The sequence below is a fragment of the Varanus komodoensis genome, unplaced genomic scaffold (genome assembly GCF_004798865.1).
Source record: "Varanus komodoensis strain SLA01 unplaced genomic scaffold, ASM479886v1 scaffold3, whole genome shotgun sequence".
NCBI classification, from domain to species: domain Eukaryota; kingdom Metazoa; phylum Chordata; class Lepidosauria; order Squamata; family Varanidae; genus Varanus; species Varanus komodoensis.
In genome coordinates, this window is record NW_025335761.1 from 45,468,242 (window position 1) to 45,493,929 (window position 25,688).

The 25,688-nt window shown below is 37.4% G+C and overlaps 2 protein-coding genes across 9 annotated transcripts in view; one reads left to right on the forward strand and one right to left on the reverse strand.

Annotated features, from left to right (window-relative positions):
* The window catches only part of NDUFB1 (NADH:ubiquinone oxidoreductase subunit B1), a 3,526-nt gene extending 1,230 nt beyond the window's left edge, over window positions 1-2,296 (reverse strand). Inside the window, exons 1-2 of one of the 7 annotated variants that reach the window (XM_044437104.1) lie at window positions 2,218-2,296; window positions 523-667 (exon numbers count right to left, since the gene is read on the reverse strand). In XM_044437104.1, the coding sequence (XP_044293039.1) occupies window positions 523-662 (140 nt within the window). In that variant the 5' untranslated portion in view covers window positions 663-667; window positions 2,218-2,296. Of the gene's footprint in view, window positions 1-522; window positions 668-1,894; window positions 1,914-1,944; window positions 2,107-2,130 lie in introns of those variants that run through there. The other 6 variants (XM_044437100.1, XM_044437099.1, XM_044437098.1 and 3 more) reach the window with 6 other exon arrangements.
* A 22-nt stretch (window positions 2,297-2,318) lies between these two features.
* On the forward strand, window positions 2,319-24,963 carry CPSF2 (cleavage and polyadenylation specific factor 2). Of its 2 annotated transcripts, XM_044437094.1 has the most exons (16): window positions 2,319-2,463; window positions 3,321-3,398; window positions 6,170-6,374; window positions 7,641-7,800; window positions 7,894-7,999; window positions 10,822-10,951; window positions 12,516-12,631; window positions 13,983-14,170; window positions 14,894-15,184; window positions 15,786-15,886; window positions 16,913-17,113; window positions 17,694-17,846; window positions 19,639-19,864; window positions 23,043-23,345; window positions 24,172-24,306; window positions 24,400-24,963. In XM_044437094.1, the coding sequence occupies exons 3-16, from the start codon at window positions 6,226-6,228 to the stop codon at window positions 24,490-24,492; spliced, it is 2,352 nt and encodes a 783-aa protein (XP_044293029.1). In that variant the 5' UTR covers window positions 2,319-2,463; window positions 3,321-3,398; window positions 6,170-6,225; the 3' UTR covers window positions 24,493-24,963. The 2 variants fall into 2 exon arrangements, with proteins under 2 accessions (XP_044293029.1, XP_044293030.1); XM_044437095.1 differs by lacking the exon at window positions 3,321-3,398.
* Window positions 24,964-25,688: the final 725 nt, after the last annotated feature.

Sequence of the window (25,688 nt, forward strand, 5' to 3'; positions counted from 1 at the left end):
TGAGGAGAAAATTTGACAACCAGAGTATTACTGCTAGAAGTACCCTTTCCTTGGTTCATGACAGCCTCAACTAAAGTGGACGAGATACTTGCAGGAAGGCCTAGGGCAGTTGATCTTAACATGCAGGCAGTTTATTCATGAAAATAGTGCTCCTTTATTTATTTGGGTCTGAAGAAGTTCAGGATTTTGAAGTTTAAATGACAACACCTTGAACAGGGCTTAGAAGTAAACAGCCAGTAAAACCCTTAAAATTGATATAGTAAGATGAATCAGGGCAGGCAGAATTCTAGCAACCATATCTGTACTAGTTGAAAATTCCAAACCATCTTCAACAGCAGCTAAAAATGTTGTACATACTGCAGTAATGCAACCTTGCAGGGTACAGAGCATGGATAGCTTTTATATACATATTTTAGGAAGCTTTCCACAAATATCAATTCATCAGAAAAAAGCAGGTTTATAGTTTTGAAAGTAGTATTAATCTATGTAGTTTCGGTAGCATTTTTACTCTGCATAACCAACCTTTGATATAACTTGCTCTTGTTTTTGAAGAGTGCCAGTTTCTCATCATTCACCCTGTCAAAGTATATTCCCAGCACAAATCCTAAAGGAACCAATGTCATGGGCCAGTGATCTCGTACAAGTTGAATAATATTCACCATAGTTACTAAAAGGAAAGAGGACAAATACAAATGTCAAGCAGAACAAAATATTTAAATCATCTGTAAGAATTTTTCTCCTGTAGAAAACATGACTTGTAATTATTTCCTTCAGTCTGTTTGGATTGCCTACTGCCAAATAAACCTCACTAGTCCACAAGGACTACCAGGTAACACCAAGCAAACTGGAGCTGGCACTGAGTTAACCATTTTTTCATAAAAATCATGTGCACAAAATTGAAACAATAAAATCCAAAAACTACAAGCCATGCAAAAAGCATGTCACATCTGATCCATGTGCAATAGACATACCAGATGCTGGTATAAATTATAGATGTTGTGTGTGAATTTGTAATGACTGAAATGGAAAAAACCCAGTCAATAAAGATTAATTAAGGGTGCAGAAAAAACCTCAAAAGTATCACTTTATACAAATTATTTACTCCTAAGATTCTCCACTTCTTTTCTTTCTTAGTCATGGTAATTAAACTGTGGTGATGACATGGATTATGTGGACATTCTAATTTGAAATAATGTAAGGGTGTTGCTAAATCAGATTAAATGTCAATCTAGTTCTGCATCCCATGCATCCAGTTTCACACAAGTCTGCCAGATAGCCATGGGGAAAGCCACAAGCAGGGCTTGACCAGAACAACCCTCTCCTGCTGTTGCCCATATTCTATGGCACTCTGTCTCCGTCTAGAAATTCCATTAAGCAATTATGGCAATGGGTTCAAGTGTATGCACATTGGCTCACAGGAAAATGCTGAGAATTGTAGGGCTTTTTCGCCTGAACATGCATAGGATTGCACCCTAAACCTTTTGGTAAACGGACAAATCTCTGCAGTGGGTAGTGATACACAGAATACCAGAATTACCATACAATATCAGCTAAAAGAACTACAGGTACAGCACTGCAGAGTTAATAAGTCTGCAGTCCTATGAACACTCTCGCGAATGTACACACCATTAAAATTAGCACAACTTCTGAGCAAGACCTGTGGGTCTACCCCGCTTTACGGTGCTACCCTACTCATATCTACCCTACTCATACCTACTCAGACGTAAGCCCCATTTCAACTAAGTTCAGCCTCAAGGTGTGTGTACAATCGCATCCATAAAAGCAGCAAGTGTAAGATCGAGGGTGGAAATTAATCTGAATCAGCCCCGGGATACATACTATACCTAACATTGAAAAACTGAATTCGCACAATCCCCCTCGCCCCGTTATTTACTTCACTATCCCCCGGTTCGACTTCCCCGCTTTGACTTCCAAGCCACTTACTCCTCCTTTTTCTCAAAAGATACCTACTCCCACCGGTCACTAGGCCTAAACCTGCCTTCGACCAGACGAGGCCTAACGAAGGGCACTCAGAAGCATTCTACGAGTCGGGAGGAACCATTCACAGAGACGAGCCAGGGGAGAAAGGGAGGGTGGAAGGGAGGGTGGAAAAAAATTTCTGCCACTCACAGCACGCTTAACAGTGTTCAAACGCGTCTGAAAAAAGGATCGAAAGACGAATGCAGACGGGTACTTTAATTACGATGCTACCGATACCTTAATCTGTTTTTCACCTCTAAAGCGGACCGATAGTACAGTCTGGGAACCGGTTTGCTTTCCGCTGAGGCTCCTCCCCCTCCCAGAGCGCCTGCCGGTTTTTCCCTGTCCCGAATCAAAATGGCGGCGGTTGTAAGAAATGCTGAGTGTGGTTGAGGAGGCTCGTGTTTCTTTTTTTCTTCCCCTTGGCCTGTCAGGTCTTCGATAGGTTTAGGGGCTGGGAGTTAACGAGGGGCTACTGTACAGGTAAGGGCATACATGAAGCAACGAGGCGTGGGGTGGGGGAGGCAGAGTGACTCCCTTCCCGCTTCCCTGAATGTGGCTCACATACATCCCTGAGGAAACATGACTTACCAGTTCCCGCCTTTCTTGTGATGGGTATCTAGGGTCGCGACTGCCGGGGAGGTTGAGACAGAAGGGCTTTCTTTTCTGTGGCCCAGGCAAAGAGAACCTGCGACTGCTTCTCACGTGTATTGTGGCGGGTAGCCCAATCCTTTGAAAGGCGCTCCTGAGCTCTCTGGCTAGCACAGAATCCTAAGATCTTTAACTAGAAAGCAAGTCCCATTGAACCCAGTGACTCTAAAGCAGAGAAAGCTGCAAAAGATAGGATTCTAAGTGTAAATGAACCCGAAATACATACATTTAGATGTTTAACGTGGGTGGGTGACAGTTGCTTGATTTTGTCGCATTTAGTGGAAGAGCAGCAGTAAGATCCAGCTCCAGGGGAGCGTAGTAGCTTTATTGCCATGTAACCTATACAGCTGCCTGTCAAGGAGTCATCCTTTAACAGTCTGGTCCTATGCAGCAGAGCATCCCAACGTGATCAAAAATAAGACATTGACAGTATTTTGAAGCCTACCAAGGAACTGGTGGAAGGGTATGCTGAAATCTTGACTTGAGGATAGTTTCAGATCTGGAGGGGAAATTTTCCTTTTCCCTACCTGTTTTATTACCCTAGCTGTATTTACTTTAAGTCTTGGAGCCCCACAAAGAGATGCAAGAGGCTGTTTGTTTAACCCTTTTGCAATGATTGCACTTTAAATTGCTGTACACATGCACTCACCTTACTGAGATTGAGTGACAACCCACTTTTTGATGTACAGGTCTGCTGCTGTCATGTCTAGTTTATCCATAGTTATGTGTATAGGAATGCATCCTGACACATGTGTTCATCGGGTGAGGTAAGACATTTTATCATACAATGCTGCTATTGTGCAAAATAGGGAGTTCAACTCTTAATACTTAGTGTAGTTCAAACTTGCATGTATATAGTAGCTTTCGTGTTTCTTAGATTAATCCCTTGAGGATTTAGATGAAAACAATTCAGGCTGATTTATTTTGTTTTATGCTAGCTCTTACATGGCAGTGTAGTGGTGTTCGATTGGGACTTAGGTCATTTAGGTTCAAGGTCCTTCTCAGACCATGAAGCTCACTGGGTGACTTTGAGCCAGTCACTAACTCTCAGGCTAATCTACCTCGTAGTTGTGGTTGTGAGGATAAAATATAGAGGATGAGGACCATGTAAGCTGTCTTAAATTTGTTGCAAAATAAATTGAGTGCTATGCTATAACACAAACATGGCAGGAATGTAATTGGTAGTGTATAAAATCTATCTTAGGATGCAAATACCAACTTGCTATAAGAGATAATAATGTTTGAATAACAGGCTATCATAGGAAAAAAAACCCTTACGATGGCTTGCACATGCACAAATCCAGTTATTGAAGCCTAGGGTGGAGTAGTTAATAAATTAATTTTTCTTCACCTATGTGGTCACTTTTTAGTAAACTCATGATTCATACATGCATCTTGGAAAGTGCATCTTCATGACAAGGGTAAGGGAACAGAGAAAATAGGAATTACTACAGTGAAAGACTTGGGAAGAATGGTTTGTCAGGTTCTAAGTTGAACCTACACCCTGTCATCAGAGAGTGATATTTCACTTTCAGTTCGATTTTCTTCAGTTTCCTTGATCCAAATTGAAACATATATATCTGAATGAAAGATTTTTCTTATATAAGTGGACTTGTGTGTCTGAGTTCTGCACCACTGCCTTGAAGCATCATATAGTGCCTCTGCATACATTTAATGGCCTCTTATGCTCTAATATTTAAGTTGTAACAGGCTTGATTTTATGTATTTGGCAGAAACAAGTAACTATAAATGTTAAAAGGAAAATATTTGTACTCATTAACAAACCAATAAGATGAATGGAGTATGTGTGTGATGGGTGAGTATATATATTTCAGGAACTCATGGAAACAAATTACCTGCTTTAAGACAAAATAGCTTGGTTCAGATGAAAAGTCATTATGGGCATGGGGCAAGTACATGCCCCCTACTTTACTTTTTATTTTTTTGTTTCCAGGGAAAGCTCTGGTTTGAGTTGGTCTAGAACCTACTTGTTTGTCTTTTTGTCAGGGTATTTACAAAAGTCTTCTGCAGCAGCATGTTCCAAATGCATTAATTTCCTTCTTGTCAACTTGCTTTACTGTCCAGCTTCCATACCCACACACAGTGATTGGGAATACAACAGGATCTTGTCCTTGGTCTTCAATTAAACATTCTTACATTTGATGACTTTAATTTGTTCCTTCATTGTTGCTATTTCAAGTCTCAGTCTTTGAATTTCTTGGCTACAATCTCCCTTTGAGTTGATGATTGAGCTGAGGTATGTAAAATCTTTCACAGTTTCAGTTTCTTCCTTGTTAACACTAAAGTTCTGAAATACTTCTATAGTCATGATTTTTGTTTTCTTAGTTTTCATCTGCCTTTTTCTTTCTTCTTTCACTTTCATCAGGAGTTGTTTCAAGTCATTGTTGCTTTCTCTCAATAGCACAGTATCATCTACATATCTTAAATTATTGATGTATCATCTGCCAATTTTCACTCCTTCCACTGATTCTAGCCCAGCTTTTCTTAAAATATATTCTGCACACAGATTGAAGAGAGAGATAAAATATACCTTTGTCTGACATCTTTGTCTAAGGGGAACCATACTGTTTCTCCATAGTCTATCGTAACAGTAGTTTCTTGTTCATGATACAGGTTACACATCAGGATGCTCAAGTGCTCAGGCACTCTCATTTCTTTCAAATGTCTCTTGTGATCAACACAATCTGATGCTTTGCTGTAGTCTATAAAGCACAAACTGATCATCTCCTGAAATTCTTTGGTGCACTCCATTAGCCAATGAATATTTACAGTGTGATATCTAGTACCTCTTCCTTTTCAGAATTCAACTTGAATGTCAGGAATTTCTCACTCCATATAGTGTTGTATTCTTTGTTGCAATACCTTGAGTATCACTTGCCCTGGGAAATTAGTGCAACAGTTCTATGGTTGCTGCACTCCTTTGCATCTCCTTTCTTGGGCATTGGAAAGTATGGAATGTTTCCAGCCTGTGGACCATTTCCATATTTGTTGGCATACCTTCATTAAGATTTGAACTGATTCATTCTCTTCAGCTTGGAATAGTTCTATTGGTATCCTGTCTACTCGATGTGCTTTGTTCCTTCCATGTACTTTCAGAGCAGTTTTCACTTCATTTTTTAATATTGCATGCTCTTTCTAATAGGATTCCTCCACAGGAGTCTGTCATCCTTTCATCTCTTTTGTATATTTTTTCTGTATATTATTTTCACCTTCTCTTTATTTTCTCCAGGTCAGATAGTGTCTCTCGTTTGACTTTTAACATTCCTAATCTAGAGTTGATTGTGCAATTGCTATAGGCTAAGCCTTTTCCCTGTCCATGGCAACCCATGCCAGTTAAAATTAACTCTACTTCTATTGCAAGGTGTTGCATGCTTGCCTGTGATTGACTTTTAGGGACAGTTATGTGTGGGTGATACCTATAACATTTAATGTACTATAAATAGATAATATAGAATTTCTAAAATTCAGTGCAGTTTATGTTCAGCATAACTATAAATATACCATTTTTGGATTTTAGAGCACATTTTATTCTCTTACTGTAACTACTTCTCCTGAGCATTTTCTGGATTAAAAATGACATCAATTATCAAGCTAACCACCCTCTCAGGGGTGCAAGAAGAATCTGCACTCTGCTACTTACTCCAGGTGGATGAGTTTCGCTTTCTGCTGGATTGTGGCTGGGATGAGAATTTTTCCATGGACATCATTGATTCCCTGAGGAAGTAAGTAGAATCTGGCTTTATTACCATGCTGTTCCTTTGTAAATAATTCTAATACACTTTTTGTAATTACTGCATTTTATATATCTTAATATAAGGTGATCTTAGTGGTTACCTATGGGCAGTTTCAGTGATCAGATCCCAGTAGTAAAAATGCAAGGTGTATAATAAACAGCTTGTGTTTATGTGAATAAAATTCACATATGATTTTTTTTTCTTTTCATATGTGAAGTTAGCTGTCCTGAAAATTTTCACAATAGTCCCTTTATGTTTGCTTCTGAATTGTTACAAATACCCCAACAGTATGTTTAAATTGTTCGTGGCAACAATGTTAGCAAAAATCTTCTGGGTCAGAATATAAAGAAAAAATATATGCACCAGCTAATGAGTAACTAATTAGATGCATTTACTCTGATCCACAGAGTAAAGACATTATGAGCATGGGGACAACTGCACCTTGTCTCCAACTTACTATGTGTTCCCATGCATTTAGAAAACAAAAGCAAGTCTCTTGCTTTGAGTTCTGCATGTGGATATTATACATGCAGTGTTCTGCATGCTGAATAGGAGCAAATATGCAGTACTACTATGTATGGGTGATTCTGTTTTAATTGCAAGAATGGCTTATGATGTATGCTTAATTTGTCTGTATTCATTGATTTTGCTTTTGTGTTATAGGTGAGTGGTCACTGAATGATTATAAACCAAGTTGTTGAGCCTATGTGTGCATGATCAAAGAGGGCACTCTTCCCTATCAATTCTGCCCAGTTCAAAATTAAATTGCAACTAACTATGAAACCATCCTTGGTCTCAGTTGTTTCTACCCAGTTTTTTAAAAAGGAATGATTTGGATTTAGAGTGTCTCTTTCATAAGTGGAAAGGTTGCTTTGATTCACAGGACACTTTTCAGTGGGGGAATCCTACTAATGCATAGGAGGAGTGGTTATTTTAACTAATCTCCCCTGCAGAGAAACACATACTCCATTTCGGAAAGTTCCCCGGAGCAGAATGGGAAGCATGACTTACGGAGCTGCATTGTGGAGGGGGAATCAGTTAAATTTTCCCCAGTTATGTCACTGAGAGCTTCTCATCCACAGTTAGCTGATGGGAATTCATGGAAAGGAACTCAAGATTCAAGCCATAGTTTGGATTTAAAAACATTCCCAAGTACAGTTCTTAAACAATGTGCTTTATATAATCACAGAAGTCTTTTAATTTTCAAATATTTGAACAGTATGCAATTAGTTTCCTGTTGATGTTCTTTTGTAGGCATGTCCACCAGGTTGATGCAGTACTTCTTTCACATCCTGATCCTTTGCATTTGGGTGCACTCCCATACGCAGTAGGAAAGATGGGATTAAACTGTGCTATTTATGCAACGATTCCAGTATATAAAATGGGTCAAATGTTCATGTATGATCTTTATCAGGTATAGTTGAAACATTTTTTATACACATAATTAAAGCTTTTCCTGATCATTATGTCTAACAGTATTTTCTTGTTTTATTTTTGGCTTGATTAGTCACGGCACAATACCGAAGACTTCACATTGTTTACCCTGGATGATGTGGATGCAGCTTTTGATAAAATACAACAACTAAAATTTTCTCAGATAGTCAATCTGAAAGGTGAAAAAGAGATTTGTTTAATTGATACATTGTTATTTTTATGCCTGGTGTTTGATGTTTGTTTTGTCCAAAGCTAAAGCTACCTGGGTCGACTGCCTCCCGTGCCCAAAAGACATAGGAAATAGTTGTTGAGTACTGTGTATATGAAACTATTACAGTAGTATATTATAGTAGTAACAAATATAAAAGTGAATAGTGTTTCTTCTAAAATGGATCACTCCACTTAAATCATCTCATTTATTTTGATTTAATCATTCCCATGTTTGCATAGATCAACGTGAAAACCCCACATGAGGGAGGGATTAGCAGATTTGATAATCCCAGAGTTGGGATACAGACATGCTGAGGCAAAAAGAAACTCTAACGGATGAGCTGAACTTCCAAACAGCCCAATAAAAATTCAGTGGCACAGAACACTGAGTAACTGAGAGGAACAAAAATTGACTACTGAGTGAGAGAGGGAATTGAACAGACTGGATGGAAAAGGAAGACACACAGTTATTTTTTTAAATGTAGAGAGAACCATTTCATTGTTGGAATAAATTGTTTCCTAGTTACACCAAGCAACTATTTTTAATGAGTCCAGGGATAGAAGTGAGAGGTGCCCATAGAAATCAGTGGAGCTATTTCAGTAGTTTAATACAACTGGACATATCTAACTGGGATTGAATACATAACATACCCACCCATTCATACTCCAGATAGGGTGGGGAGAAAAGACCGTCAGTATGCTGACTGATGGAGAAAAAAGAAAATGGACTAGTAGAACAGAATGGAGTAGAACAGCTGATACTTTGAAAACAAACCCTCCACACTGCAAGATTTTGTTTCAGTCCTCTTCCCTTTGTACTTCTAGGTTGTTGTTGTTGTTTTCTGATTCTTGAGCCAGTGTGGCATAGTGGTTAAGAGTGTGGGTCTGGAAGTAAGGAGATCTGGGTTCTAGTTCTCACTTGGCCATGGAGTCAACTGAGTGACTTTGGGCCAGTTGCAGACTCTCAGCCCAACCTACTTCACAGAGTTGTTGCTGGGAGGATAAGTTTGAGAGCAGGAGAATGATGTAAGCTGCTTTGGGTTTATTATAAGAAAAAAGGATACAAATCTAAAAAATAAAAAATGGAGACCTGGAATATTCCATAGGCTTTTGCCCTCCCTGATTTTTCATATACATATTTTTCCCTTGTTCCCCAGAACTTACTCTGGCTTGCATGGCACAAACAAATTCTGGTTTTGATTAACTGTGGCACTAATTCAGAACAAGGAAGAGTAGGGAGTGAAGAGCACATGAGCCATGAACAGGAAATTAGGTTATGTTAGATCTGTTCTGAGTAAGCTTCAGTAAGGTTGTTGGCTTCTGTGGTGCAGACATAATGGCAAATCATTGTATTAGCCCTTACTTACTGATGCAAATGTGAAATAAATACTGTTTTAGAGCTGTTTGATTTTACTTTCCATCACCTCCATACACCAGTCTTTAGATGCAGTGGCCTCTGGACACAGAATAATGACTACTGCTGTGATTTGTCAGTTCAGACATTAGGTCAGCCTTTCTTAACTGGTACCTTCCAGGTGTTTTGAACTTCAGCTCCCATTAGCTGCAGTCTTTATGTCCAGTCCTTAGAAATGCCAGGAGTTACAGTCCAGAACATCTGGAAGGTGCCAGGTGGGGAAAGAGACCATAGCTAAATAGCCTTAACTATGGTTTGGTGTCCAGTCTGAGCATGTTTTTTCCTCTTTTGCACCTCTTTCAAAAATAGATGTGATTTTTTTTTTAGAGAATTGTCAAAGTTATTTAAACTCTTATTATCTGCTTTCTTTTATATGCAGTAGCTCTAACTCAGTGTGCTAGCTTAGTTATGCATATGTGCAATATTGGTAATCGTGGACAGCTCATGGTACATTTTTATGATGAGTAGTGTTATATAATTGCTAGGTAATGTTCCTTGTATTAAGTGCAAGTCATTAGAATATTTAAAATATACTAGAAAAATTGAATACTTTCTATTATGGTTGTACTTTTTGTTGAGGAAGTTTCTTTTATTTAAAATCCTAAAATGTAAACATGCTGTATATGTTTGCTATGTACATTTCTTTAACGAAGGTGTTAGCATACTAATTTTGGAAAATATCACTTTTCTTTAACTTGGTGTATTGGAGTCACTTAGTATGCCTGTCATCACTTTGTCATCAAGGAGGACATAGTTGCTTAAATTAAACACTTCATATGAATTTGGTTAGCTCTTTATCCAGCCATTTCCCAGTCGCATATTTAGTATTAAGCAGATATTAACAAACCAGCCCTTCTGTCCCCAGAAAGAGAAGTGAGAAAACCTGCACATCTGTTAGCAAGGTTAAGTTTATTTTGTCCTTTGGTTTTCGAAGATGGACTGTAATTACTACAATAAATTTTTATCCCAAACATCAGCTGAAAAGACTTATAGAACCATTTACAAATTGATAGTAAAACAAACCCCTCTAATGTCTAAAAACATAAAAGGAGAAAGAGACGAGAAGGAATGAAGAAAGAAGTAGACTCGGATGCCAGTTCTAAATATTACAATGTTCTTATAATGGCCAACTGGATGGAAACAATTCAGGGAGAGAAGGGGAACAATAAGGAACTGATCTCAGTTAATCTGAGTTGATGTGGAACATTTCAACCCGGTCTCTGCAAATACTACAGTTGCTTCTAAAACACAGTTTTAAGTGCTCTGCCTTTGCCAATAATTCCAGTGCCAATCATTTATTTTAACTGCTTTGAGGTTAAGGTGGACTACAGAAAACCTTCCATAGCTGTGTCTGAAATGCTGTCCTTATTCTCTTAGGGAAAGGGCATGGCTTGTCCATCACCCCATTGCCAGCAGGCCACATGATAGGAGGTACAATATGGAAGATAGTTAAAGATGGAGAAGAAGAAATTGTTTATGCAGTTGACTTCAACCACAAAAGGGAGATGTATGTATAAAATGCTACTATTTTCCTGCTTATATTGTTGTTCTTGCTTCATGTTTCTGATTTCTAAAAACACTTTAATTTAGATTTGCAAATACCACGGAAGCTATTAGGCTACATATATCCACACATGCCTTTGCTAGACATAAATAGAATTTCAATGGCTTGAAAGAAGAAAAAATTTACAAAAAGTTTAATAAAAGCTTCCTGTATGGTCATGTGACAAACTAAAAAACAAACAAACCCCTAAACATGTTCTAAGTGGTTATTTACAAGCCTAATTTATTATGCAGAATCTATCAGGTTTCTGTGTAGCAAGGATTTGCATGAACAGAGGTAAAAACTGAAGGCAGGGATGGCTGGGAAAATAGTTGCCCCTTCTTTAAATTATAAGACCTGACCTGTTAAAACATTGTGAAATGCAGCGTGGGTGGGGAAATCAAGTTATTCTAAACTAGGGGTGAACTATTTGTAGTAGTTTGACTTCTAATTTTTTAATAGTAGCAACAGAATAAATTATACCACATAGTTAAAGAATTTAAGGACACAGTTCTGTGGAGTTGAACATAGCCTCTCAACTGGGAGGTTCACACTCATCAAATTCAGAGCAGGAGGAATAAGTGATGGCAATCCTCACCTCCTCATTCCTGCTGATCTCCATTTTTGCTAGATGACTGTTTTTGGCTGTCCAGTGGCAACATTTTAGAAGGAGTGGGAAGGAGGTTTCATAGACCCCAGAACACCATGTATTATCACCTCCCTTCCCATCTCCTTCTGTCTCTCTGCAAAATTGCTTTCCTAACTTCGGAGAACAGCTATTCAGTTGACCGTAGTTCTTTCCCAGGGAATGGTAGTTGGAGCTCCAATCCCTAGGTCTAAGCACAGTTTCCAGCCTTGGATTTGGAAATCTTAAAATCCTATGGCCCCCTCTTAAAATGTTTGGGGGCTATAAATGCACTCTGTAAAGCATTTTGGCAAGTACACTGGTTGATGTGCTGGCAGTACTCCCAATATTTTCTGGTATGCTTTTGGCTTTTACACATCATACTTCTATTCTGATACATGATACTTTAGTTCACATGACAAATTATTTGGAGCATCTCAGGTAACGTAAATTTTCAGTTACAGCTTAGGATATGGTAAATAATACATCTGCCATGTTGGGGTACATTTAATAAGGTTTTTAGCATGTGAACGTGGCAAAGTGTATTCTCTTGTGACTTTTTGGTAGGTGCATTTGTTTACATTGTTCTGTCCCGCCCCCCCTTTTTTTTTGCTCCCTTGACCTCCCTCTGTCCTCAATTTTCTTTTATAGATTGCAATCTTCTTTAGGTCAGGGATTTGACTGTTTCTGTGTAATGCCATTTTAGGTGCCATATGCATTAATATTGTATAAATAATGGCAAAAATATACACATGAAAGAGGGATTGTGATAAAGTTGATCATGTCCTAATACAATTTTATTTGCTATGGAAACTGACTTAATGGATAATAGGAAAATAGACTTATATATTAATTTTCTTTTCATCTGTGTTTAACTTGAGCACTGAAATTCTTATATTTCAGCCATTTGAATGGATGTTCCCTGGAAATGTTAAGTAGGCCTTCTTTGCTCATTACTGATTCCTTTAATGCTACTTATGTACAGCCAAGACGGAAGCAAAGAGATGAACAGCTGCTAAGTATGTATGCTGCTATAGCAGCTAAGGTACCAATAATGGAGAACTATTTCTTTTAACAGACTTTTAAATCTTAGCTTCCATGTGGTGCAAGAAAATGAGAAATGCAATTTTGCTTTCTGGATGAGATTCACTCCCCTGGTTGCATTTTTTGAAATTAAAGGCTTGAGATATTTACAAGCTTAACTTGAAGATGTATATCTTGTGCATGTTTTAAAAAAAATGTTTTCTTTCACAAGTTTATAAAACCCATTTAATGGGAAGTTACTAAGTTGCTTTTATGTGCTCAGGCAGATACTTGCAGAATTGTTTTTTATTATATTTATATTTGTATGAGTGAATTGTCCCACATGAACACATAATAAAATTAACAAAAATTCTCCTCTTTAAAGAAGGTAAGAACAATCAGGAGACATTCTATGTATTTTCCCATTGTGGCCTCAGTGCTATGTAGCAAAGGCTTAGGCACTCCCTGCAGGGCTTTAGGAAATCACCTTTTTAGAATTGTAATTTAGAGTGTAAGTCAATTTTTAGGAATATGGAGTCACAAATTTCATTTTAAAAACCTTTTCTATTTTTAGGTAATACGGTGTGAAGCTGTATTTTTGCACTTACTAGCTACTTTTGGATGGTGGAGAAAGGCAGGTTTAAACTAATTAAAATTTGATTTGGAGACTGATTTTTAATGCAATAAATTGTTGCAGGTCGATTAAACCTAACCCTTGAGTTAATAGCATTTTCCCTCTTGCTAAGAAAAACCCTACTGTTGACCAAGTTAGATACATGTCCTGCAGTGGAAAATGCCCAAACTACACAACAGGGGAAGGTTTTCTTTTACAAGTTTTAATCTTGAGCATAAGCTGCTGCCAGTTAATTGTTCCACATGGTTCACCTGAGCAGCCCTCAGTTGGCCCTTTTATACATTGATCATTAAAAGGTTATGCATAAAATAGTTAACATTTTCTAATAAGTTACAGAGGTAAAAAGAAAAAGTTACAATGGTGTGATCTTTCCTGCCTGCATACCAAAGCAGAAAGAAGATGCTTCAAAGGAGGGGAGGAAGATGGGGTGGGTTGGTGTAAATTGCACTTTGTTTGAGATGCTATTATCTGTCAAGAGTCAAATAGCCCTCTCTGGAATGGGACCTGGTTAATTCCAGCTATATTTCAAAGATGCACACATACTAATTTCTAGAAAAGAGGATTTTTCTCTGGCCTAGCTATGTGTCAAGGATTGCATGATTTTACCTATGAAAGTTATACCTGTTGATTTGCACATCACTATTGTATATAGATGTGAATTAGGACTCATGCACTATTAATTACTAAGCATCTACTTGTCATCTTGTCTCCAGCAAATGTCTTGGAAACTCTGAGAGGAGATGGAAATGTCCTAATAGCTGTGGACACTGCAGGCAGAGTTTTGGAACTTGCCCAGCTGCTTGATCAAATATGGAGGACAAAAGATGCTGGTTTAGGAGTCTATTCTTTAGCACTTTTAAATAATGTCAGCTACAATGTTGTGGAGTTCTCAAAATCTCAGGTTTGTTTTGACAATAGATTACTCAGTTTGCTTGTGTCGCTAAATCAAATCTTTGTCCACATTCAATTATAGTGTTTTACAGGGTAATATATATTTATATTTAGCCACCAAGTAGTTCAGATAGGCTTTCTAGGTGACATACAACAGCAAAATTTGCTGCTGTTGTTAGTCACAAAGTCGTGTCCAACCCATCATGACCCCATGGACAACATTCCTCCAGGCCTTTCTGTCTTCCACCATCCCCCAGAGTCCACTTAAGCTTACACCAACTGCTTCAGTGACTCCATCTAGCCACCTCATCCTCTGCCGTCCCCTTCTTCTTTTGCCATCTATTGTTCCCAGAATTAGGCTCTTCTCCAGGGAGTCCTTCCTTCTCAAGCAAAATTACAACTAGACAATTAAAACTATCATTAAAATATAAATAGTATTAGACTAGAATAAATAGTATTGTGCAGCTAAGTGATAATATATTAGTATTCCTTACTATTTTTAATTCTGCAGATCAGCTAAGATAAAATCCAAGAAGGGAGGCTGTTGGTGGGGTACATGTGAAAATTCCTCCTTGTTGTACAAAGACTTTGATCTGACTTAAAATTTGATGATTGAAATTATGCACTGCATGCATAGGTGCTACCAGAATGTAACTGCCAAGTCAGAATTTACTTTACTAAAGGTTGTATCTTGGTGCTAAAAAATACCAATTATTTCTCTGTCCACATACAGGTCGAATGGATGAGTGACAAATTGATGAGATGCTTTGAAGATAAGAGGAACAATCCTTTTCAGTTTCGTCATCTTTCTCTCTGCCATGGACTTGCAGATTTAGCTCGCGTTCCTAGTCCCAAAGTTGTCCTTGCCAGCCAGCCAGATCTGGACTGTGGCTTTTCAAGAGATCTGTTTATACAGTGGTGTCAGGACCCTAAGAACTCCATCATTTTGACATACAGAACCACTCCAGGAACACTAGCACGGTTTCTAATAGATAATCCCTCTGAAAAAGTGATAGACATAGAGGCAAGATGATATTACTTCATATGTTAGGCTTGTTTAAGAAAAGTAACCTGTTGCTCAAATATATGTAAAGTTTACATTCTGTAAAGAGAGCTAAGTGTGTTGCCACTGTTCTTTACTCTTTTTTGAATACTACATCTCCTTAGAACTAAAGAAAGCTGTTCTCTTGTTTCAGCAATTAATGGGAAGCCACAGGAAGTCCTCACTTTCTAGTATATGTTCTTGTACAATATACAGACCTCAAACATTTGCTCAGTGCTTGCATTTTGTGCATACGTACATATAAAATATGCTTGAAACAGCCCTAAAAGTTCCCAGATTTTATCACACTAAATTTGTCATCTTCAGTTTATTAGATTGAATACTTTGCTACAAAGTAAAAGAATGTAGAAGATTGATTCTAAAGACAAACTATTAAATTCCATGAGGTTAACTTGTATTAGATATGAGGCATTGTGGATAGGAGTCTTTATGTTATTTTGATGTTTCTGTCTGGATATATAATGCTACTAGATTTTTAGAAAATGTATCAAAAAATCACAAACCCTGATCTTTACTGCTAATGTCTGCAAACATGCCTCCTTATTGATACATTTTCTTTTAGTTGAGGAAAAGGGTCAAACTGGAAGGAAAGGAACTTGAAGAATATCTGGAAAAAGAAAAGCTTAAAAAAGAGGCAGCTAAAAAGTTAGAACAGTCCAAAGAGTGAGTATTTTTGCTTATAGACTACCACAGTACCTGTTCTTGAAAATGGGTCAAAACAACCTTTTTAGCAAATACTATATTGTCACTTAAGTACCAGTATTTCATATATTATGCTGTGAGCTACTTATGGCTAATACGGCCAGCATAAAAATAAAATCAAATAAATAATTAAAATAAATTTCTATAGTACCAAGAAAACCACATTTTTAGTTTACATGTAACCACCCTAATTCTAAACTTACTTGAACTTTCATCAAATTTAATGAAATCATAAAATCACTTGTCAGTAGCTGATGTAAATGCTGTTTAAGGCAGGGATGCCTATAACAGGTTAAGATTTGATAGCTTAATTAACTTCAAAAACTAAGGTATGATACATTGTGTAAGTAGCAATTTAGTGTGTTATTTTCTATACTAACTTTCTCTGGAGAGTATAGAATTACGGGTTCAATTAATTGTTGTGGACATTCAGTACTTTAACATAGAACCAAATGCAAAAGCCAATCACAATGATCAAAGAGTTGGAGCAGCTTCCCTGTGAGGAAATGTTACAACATATAAAGCAATTTAGGGAAAAGGTGAATAAGAGGACAGCGATAAAGTTGTACAAATTGTAAACATGATATGGATAAAGTGCACAGAAAGATGTCATTTCCTCTCTCTCAGAATACTGGAATCTGGGATCAGCAACAAAGTTGAATGGTGGGACATTCTTGACAGGCTAAAGGAAGTATGTTGTCACACAGTATATAGTTAAACTGTAAAATTAGATTTCTCAAGTGGTATTGATACCTATTGACTTGCATGGCTTTAAAAGGGAATTGGATAAATTCATGGTGGCTAATGCTGTTGATGACTACTAGTCCTGGTGGCTGGCTATACATCACCTTCAACTTCAGAGGCTGTATGCCTGTTTATATCCATTTCTGTTCTTCTGTGGTTGTAGATCTGATTAGTGTTCAGGATAGAAGTATATTTGTTTACTTTTGGTTTTTACAAACAGTTCATTTTGGACTCTTGTTTCAGAGCAGATATTGATTCCAGTGATGAGAGTGATAATGAAGAGGACATAGATCAACCATCTGTTCATAAAACTAAACATGACCTCATGATGAAAGGTGAAGGAAACCGGAAAGGAAGTTTCTTCAAACAGGCCAAAAAGTCTTATCCTATGTTTCCTGCTCCAGAAGAAAGGATTAAATGGGATGAATATGGAGAGATTATCAAGTATGTGGGAAAGAGAAAAAAAGATTATTTTAATATGTGTAAAATTTAGTATGCATCTTATATCCAGAAGAACATTAAGTTTTTTGCCTTCAAAAATGCAATTAAGAATGCATATATTTCACTATATCTCAGTTCTAAAACCAGCAAAAGCATCTTCCAGAAGAAACAAACTGAGTTTAAATAGGTTTGTGTCTGTTAGACAGTGGAACAGAAAACACTGCTAGAATGGATTACACATCACCCTTGCAGCCCACTGTGTACTCCCAGATCTGCTTAGGCTGGTTGAAGCGGCTCTCCAGAGCAGATTGAAATGTGGGAAATGCCCCATTGCATGAGTGAAATATTGTACCTTTGAATCTTGTGCAAGTACATCCTTGGTTATGAATCAGTACTAGGTTTTGCAAATGAATGGAACATTATTTCATTATTAATATATAATTAATGGAACAATATACTGGAACATTATTGCATTATTAATATGTAAGTAAATACATATTTATATATATATTGTCTTTCTTCACTGTAGTGCCTCAAGTGGTTTGAAATTTCTCTAATTTACTATTAATAATCTTTTATTTAGACCAGAAGATTTCCTTGTTCCAGAACTTCAGGCAACTGAAGAGGAAAAGAACAAATTAGAATCTGGACTTACAAATGGAGAGGAACCTATGGACCAGGATTTATCAGATGTTCCTACCAAATGCATTTCAGCAACAGAATCCATGGAAATAAAGTAAGTGCATTGAGACTGATTGCAGCTGGAGGGCACTGTTAGCAGTTAGAGATGATGGCTAGGGCACTACAGTCTATTCTTTCTCCCCAGCTGAAACTACCTGATCCAAACTTAAATAGAAACCATGATGTTCCTGAGGATTGTGAAACTTTTCTCTTGAATTTAACATTGCATTATCTTTCTATTGCTTCTTCTACATGATGCCTTTTAGATGGTTTGGGCTGCAGTGCCTATGAACACAAGCCAATTGGGACAGTGGTCAATGTTGATAGGAGCTGTAGTACAAAATATCTGAAGGTCACCAGGCTGGGGGAGGTTGGCTTATATGTCTCTACCAGCTACCTTTTAGTTAACCATTTTCACTTGAACTCTTGCAATGAAAAGTGGCTGTGTTGCAGATTATATAGTGATGCTATTGCTTCATCTAATGATACCTAAAACTGAATGTGAATATTCTGTTGGTATTTAATACACTATACTGATGTGTATAAAGTTTCTTCTATTGTCACAGTCATGTTTAGGCTCTGTCAGCGTATAAATAACGTTCAGTGGGTCTTTTTGAGCCCAGTGCTTGACAGTGGCACAGTTCACATGCAGTGGCAACCAAAGATTTTTTAAAATCATGGGGAAATGTAAATAAACCGATGTGATAATGCACCTGGATCAGTCACTCCCAGTTGGTTCTTCCTGCCACGAGGAATGGGTGCACAAGCCACAAATATTCTGTCCATGGCTTGATTAGTATTACATATGAACTTGAAAACTCTGGCTTGTCTCTACTTCACAAAAAGTCATTATCCAGAGTTTGATAATCATTATCCCAGACTTTAAAAAAAAAAAAACCTGGTTACATGCAAGTCAGGTGGTTGCATGCAAGTCAGGCCTTTGCAACTCATCTGCCTTTGTTAGCTCAAGGCCAAACAGTTCAGGAATCCTAGGTAAAGCTTTTTCTAAAAGGTGGAGTGGACTGAAAATTAGCAGGATCAGGCATAGAAGGGAATTTAACTTCTCCCCTTTGTGGGGAAATCCCAATGCAGATATTAGCTTCAGAGGAGGCTCAGTACAGGAGGAAGCAATTATTCTTCCATATGCTCATCAGTTCCAATCAACCAAGAAATGCCCTGTTCCTGGGTTTTTAATGCGAAGTTCAGACCTGGAACTCTTGAGTTGGTTAGGGGTTAAACAATCCAGAGTGTATCTAGTAATCACCCGTGGTTTGTTGTTGTGTCAAGCTTTGAGTTGTTTAAGCTGTGGCTATCACATTAATGACACAGGACTGGGGTGAGCATTCTTGGGTTGTTGATTGAAAACAGAAATGACAAGTGAATGGAGGCAGCATGTTCACTTGATGCCACTAGTTCCAGTGATTCCTGAGCTGGACAACCTGGGAATTGTTATGTGCAAGCTGGGACATTATATTCAGCATTAGTCCTACTTAGTGTAAACCCATTGAAATGAATAGGAGTTAACACTGAACACATCTGAGAATACATATATGTGTAATCTGGAAGTGCTTTGTGGGGTGGGGTGATGTGATTCTATTAAAGTTTTTGAATAGGGTTGGATTTGGCACCATTAAGTACCATAAAATGGTATGTAACTATCAAAGTATACTGCTATGTAACATTTTTGTTCTTTTTCTGCAGCTACAGAAAAATAATTTTCAATTTAGTGTTTTTAATGTTTGTTTTATCATGAAGCATTTGGAGTTTCTTCTTTATATTCAGATCAATCATTAACAAATTCAATAAATGGATTGTTAAATTGTTTCTCTACTTACATTGAATTGTAGAGCTCGAGTTACATATATAGATTATGAAGGGCGCTCAGATGGAGACTCCATTAAAAAAATAATTAATCAGATGAAACCACGGCAATTGATCATTGTCCATGGACCACCTGAAGCCAGTCAAGATCTTGCAGAATCCTGTAGAGCTTTTGGTGGAAAGGACATTAAAGTTTACATGCCCAAACTGCATGAAACTGTAGATGCAACCAGTGAGACTCACATATACCAGGTAAGGGTGTGGACTTGGGTAACAAAGATTTGACATTAACAACTTATTTTAGCTGTATGTCAAACACATGCATATCGATTTGTCCTCTTAGAGTAGGAAATAATAATTCTTTTTATATTTTGACACACAACTTGGTAAAGAGATGGCTTGATTGATCACATAACATCTGTACTGTACCTCTTGCACTAGCAGGTAGTGCATTTCTCAGACCAATTTTAGCTCTGTTGATCTGTAAGGCCTTAAACATTGGGGACCTGGGTACAAAAAATCTCTATCAACATTTATCTGTATTGACCTAGCTGCACTTTTGCGATTTGCATCCAAAGTTGTCCTAATATAGTTGCCTGTAAGAATGCCTAGATTGGTAGGCATAAGGACAAGGCCTTATCAGCAGTGGTCCCACATTTGTGGAAGGCTGTGGTGATTGGAATGCTTCAGGCCCCTTCTTAACTTGACTTATAAAAAATTCCAGGAAATTAATTGTTTCTCTTAAAATAAGTTATTGGGGTTATGGAGATAAATTGTTTTTAATTATGTATCATATTTAGTTGTAATTATTTGATTTGGGTATTGTCCAGGATTAGATGTTTGGTATTATAATTTTTTATTACTGTTATGGGTTTTGAAAATGGTTATTTATACATTGCATTTTTATATGGAAGCTGCTATGGGAGAGTTTTAACCAGAAGGTGGCATACAAATCAGTTTGTCTTATGTGTACACTGTGAGCCACGATCTCCAGATTCTCAGCCTTAATTTAAAAAAAGAAAAAGAAAAACAAGTCTCTTGTTCTTGTAGAATCCATGATATGAGAGGCAAAACTTGCAGCACCTATTCTTTTCATTTGTTTTGTGAAAAACTATTCCACTCCCAACTTCCAGTGCTATTATCCAATGAACGAAGTCATAGCAATGGATGTGTTAAATCTTTTAGGGAACTCTCTTGTTAGGAAGTAATTGCAGTTTTTACAAGCAATCTCAAAATCCAGAAATTTAGTATAGGTGAGTTAGAATGTCTATCAAAAAACCCAAAACATAACAGAAAAGGCGGGAGTTCATAAACTTTTAAAGTCAGGCTTTTGTTAATATTTTTCTAAGTTTATAAAAAATAAATTACCCTGCCATAGTGTGTGAATCGAGGTCATCATCATTATTGTATCTATATTGCAAGAGGCAGCCTATGTGTGATTTTTCCACTTCTGCAAAGTAGCTCAGTTATTTCCATTTGGGTGCTAGTGGGGATAGGATAGGCTAGGATAAGATAATTCTACTGTGTTGGTCTTCACAGTCTTTTGGTTTGTTGAGATTTTAGGGAAATTCAGGTGGGACTGTGAAGTTAACTGTAGCAGTAGTGCAGTGCATTAACAGCCAGAATGGGTTGTCTCTCTTTGTTTAAGATAACCAGCCATTTTTTACTCCTGCAGAGGCGAAAGCAGAGACTCTTCTCCCCCCACCCCCCACTTCTTCTCCCTCTCAGTGCAGGATTTGGAGCTGAGACAATGTCCTAGTAGACCTGGTGCTTGGAGCTTGTCACAGCTTAAGTCACCAGATTTAGCAGAAACAGTAAAGCCATGTTCTGATGCCATCAGTGCTTTTTGAAAATGCACAACCACAGACCCATATACAAAATGTACAGCTCCAGGAAAAATATGCAGTTTTAAAAGAACATTGCTGCAGTTCAGAATTCAAACCATGCAAATGTCTTAGCTGGTTTAAAAAGGGGTAATGAAGAAAATAACCTTCAACTCCCATCATCTGCAGTCATAATAGCGAATGGTCAGACATGCTGGGAGTTGTAGTCCAAAACATCCAGAGGACACCAAATTTGTGAATACACTCTAGAGCAGTTTCCCCCAATGTAGTCAAGTTGAAGAAAATATTCCAGGGAAGTCATATAAACTTGTCAATGTTAGGATAAGGGAACAATACAATCAAAATATCTGGTACGGTATTCTTAAGACAGCTGGTCTGTGTTCGTGCATTTGGGCTTTTTCGCTTGTTCCTCGGCTGGATGGTTCTCAAACGAAGAACGAAAGTGCACAGGTGTCTTAGGGTGATACATGCTATGTGCACAAATAAAAGCACAAACTGCAATATGTTGCAGCTTTATTCCCCTGGGAAAATATCTGTGGATACCCATCCTTCCCTACAAGGCAACTATTCAATTCAAGGAAGGACTAACTATTTGCACACATAGGCATATTTTGTTTGTGAGTGCTTCTATTAACTGTGCTTTTCATCCATGGTAGTTTTTGCCCTTGTTATTTCTGTTGGTATCTTCCTTTTACAAAGTGGTTTGCTTCTACTGGCACTAATGTCTGGTTGGCTCCATTATATACAGTAGCTTGGCTTTAGCTTTTGCCATTGTGCAAAAAAAAATTGCAAAGACATAATAAAATATTATTTTTATTTTATTTTTATTTGGTATTTTATTTTATTTTATTTTATTTGGTTTTATTATAAAACCAAACCCTCAGTTTGGTTAAGAGGAAAAGATACACACAAACCAAATTCTAGCTCAATGTCTACACATCCTTTTGCATGACCAAATATGCCTCCTCTATAGATTATCAGCTCCAGACTGCAGAAATCATACAGTCATATTTAATAGCTGGTCAGAAAGCTAATAATGGGTGGCCGTCAAACAAATGTAATAAATAAAAATTTATTTCCTCTTTCTCTAGAAAATGAGCCTGTGTTAGTCATTGGTGCCTGTTCACACATAACAGTGGCATTCAGTAGCAACTCACAAGTCAGAGTTTGTAGGGTCATGAGCTGTATGAGAGCTGCATTCAGTAAATAATCTATTAACCATGGGTTAACTTAGGGTTGTTTAACCTTTTAACTATATCATGCCAGCAACCTACAAATGAACCAGTGGTAGGTTGTTCAAAATCAGAAGTGGCATGTGCATGGCAGGCAACATGCTCACTTTCTCCCATTTGTGCATGACAGCCCATGGGTGGTTGTTACAAGATGACCATCTCAGCCTTTACAAATGTTCCCAAGACAATAGATGTTCCAAGTGAAAGTGCTCTTTAAAGCCTTTTCTTGATAAAATGGCTTCTTAAAGCACCTCCCCCCCCCCCCCCGGTTTAATGCAAGTAATAATTTTGCTTTTGTAAAATGGACTGCCTGTCTGGTTCATTTGTTTCACTTTTTTTAACATTGCACTCCAGGTCAGATTAAAAGACTCTCTGGTCAGTTCTCTTCAGTTTTGTAAAGCTAAAGATGCTGAACTGGCATGGATAGATGGAGTCCTGGATATGCGGGTATCAAAAGTGGACACGGGGGTGATTTTGGAAGAAGGGGAACTAAGAGATGATGGAGAAGACACAGAAATGCAAGTCGATGCACCCCCTTCTGATTCTAGTGCTGTTGCACAACAGAAGGCCATGAAGAGTCTCTTTGGAGATGATGACAAAGATGTATGTGAAGAAAGTGAGATCATTCCTACTTTAGAGCCCTTGCCACCAAATGAGGTAGGAAAATCACATTTGTTACTCAGCTAAGCCTATGTTACTTTGGGTTTGGGGGCTTATATTCAGAGAGGTGATTAATATTATTTCAGATTTGAAATTCATATTTTTGTGTGGAGGCTATATAGGTATATCTCTTGCCAGAATCAAAGGAAATGTTTTGAGTAATTAAAAAAGAATTGCTTGGTAGGCATGTCATGAGTGGAGCCAGCTGAAGCCATGGGGTCAGACTAGGTGGCCCAGGAGGCCCCTTCTTACTCACTGTTTCTGTACATACACATATTGCATACCTATATTGCATAAACAACTTCTGCATTTGGTCCACGGTTAGCCAACTTTTTCCTTACACTTGGAAATTGGTCAAAAATTTCACTTTACCTTGATTAATGTTTCCTAGGATTTCATGAAAACAATTGGCCACACCTAACTAAATTTTTGCCAAAGGTTCTGGAATTTCTAGGCCATATTCTTCTTGCAAAAGGTTAAAAATCTGAATGCAAAACCAAGGTTTTCTGAAAGCAAAACTGAGATCAATGCTGCTATGAAATAGTGAAAGCCCACTGGTATAAAACACTAGAATTAGTCATTCTCTGTGAAATTAATGGTCTTCATACAAGTTTCATGCGCTGCAGTGAAGCTTATGAAGGCAATGTTTCCATTGGACTTTGTATGAAACCAGCACTAGGAAGAATTAAGTAATGGAATGGTTTTGGTTTACTCCCTTTTTTCATGATTTTTGCAGGGAATTTATTTTGATGTTTACAGGGGTATTTTTTTATTCTTTCCAAGTCTTTCAACTAACTTGTGGTTTGCACCTTTGATACACAAGGTTATTGGACATCAATCTGTCTTCATGAATGAGCCAAGGCTGTCTGACTTCAAACAGGTTCTTTTGCGAGAAGGAATTCAAGCTGAATTTGTGGGAGGAGTCCTTGTATGTAACAACTTGGTGGCTGTTCGCAGGGTAAGGTCTGCACTTGTGTGACAGTTCATTTTTATCTGAATGTGGCAAAGCTCTAAAGTTATTAAGTATTACATACACTCTGTTTTGTTACAGACTGAAACTGGACGTATTGGATTGGAAGGTTGTCTCTGTGAAGATTTCTATAAAATCAGAGACCTTTTATATGAACAATATGCCATTGTCTAAAGGAGAACAGTGTATGGACTTGTTTTATTTTAATGGGATCCTTTTACAGCACACATTTATAAGGGAAACTACCAGTCATTACCAAAGGTTTCCAGCAGAAGGATCCTGTGTTGGAACAAAACTGGATATATTATAGATAAGATAGGTGTCTATACATATCCTGTACATTTTGCCACAATTATTTTTCAGACTAATACAACACTTTTGCTAGAAAGTATCTGTTTTACAATATTTTACTTGCAGATGTTTTTATGAGAACTGTTCTGGGTTCGATCCAGTCTGTGTCTTGCACTTAGAAACTATTGAAAACAATGTACTTACGCACGATTAACTTGTCCCATTGGTTTCACCTAAGTGCTGCTCATTTAGTCTCGATCTAGCCCATTAAAATTATGTTTAAGAATGCAAAACGTATATGTTAAAGATCAATTTTCCTATTTTGTAATTAAAATAATTTCCTTCAATCCTTCATTTTGTGGAGAATTGTAAATTACTGTTTTGATAAAACCAAATATGATAAATGGGCAGCTGTCCTGTTTTTTGATAGTAGTCTTTGTTCACCTGAGAATTTTTATCCATTGGAATCTTACAAGATTAGCCTGAAAGTGATAAGAACATTTTGGTGATTTTCAAAATACCTTTCTTCAGTGTTTTGGATAAGCAATTCAGTCACTATTGTTATTAAACTAGACAGTAGCGCAAAACTAAAAAATGCACAGAGCAAATACATATGTGGATTAGTTTTTCTGCTGAATGGGTATCAGGTATGAAGTTGATTTAAACTGCAGGAACTGTACACACAATTTGAGCTCTACTCTAGCACAGGTTCTGTTCAAGAGTGTCTAATATTCTAGGTCTGTTGAATTGTTGCCATGGATCAACATATTATTCTGTGGCATTTATTTTAATATCTCCATGAAGGAGGAAATAACCACCAGATTTTTAGTACCAACACCAATTATAATTTCCATAAATTGATTGCTTGTGCTTTTAATTCTGATTTTTTGGAATTATATGTTTCCTTTTTAAGAAACTAAAGGAAGCTGATAATGACATATTAAGGCGCCCTAAAGGAATACAGTTTGTGTAAATAGATGTCTGTTTTGTTACCTCTTTAAAAGGTTAGAAAAATCTTTTTACAGGATAGCCATCACTGCCATAATAAGCATGGATCAAAAAGTACTATTGGAAAGCCT

Bases quoted from the DNA above. Each gene is read 5' to 3' on its own strand.
- CPSF2 (XM_044437094.1), top strand. From the start codon at position 6,226: ATGACATCAATTATCAAGCTAACCACCCTCTCAGGGGTGCAAGAAGAA. The intron at 15,185-15,785 runs GCAAGATGATAT...ATTTTCTTTTAG, and splicing joins AAAAAGTGATAGACATAGAG to TTGAGGAAAAGGGTCAAACT. The intron at 23,346-24,171 runs GTAGGAAAATCA...TTGATACACAAG, and splicing joins AGCCCTTGCCACCAAATGAG to GTTATTGGACATCAATCTGT.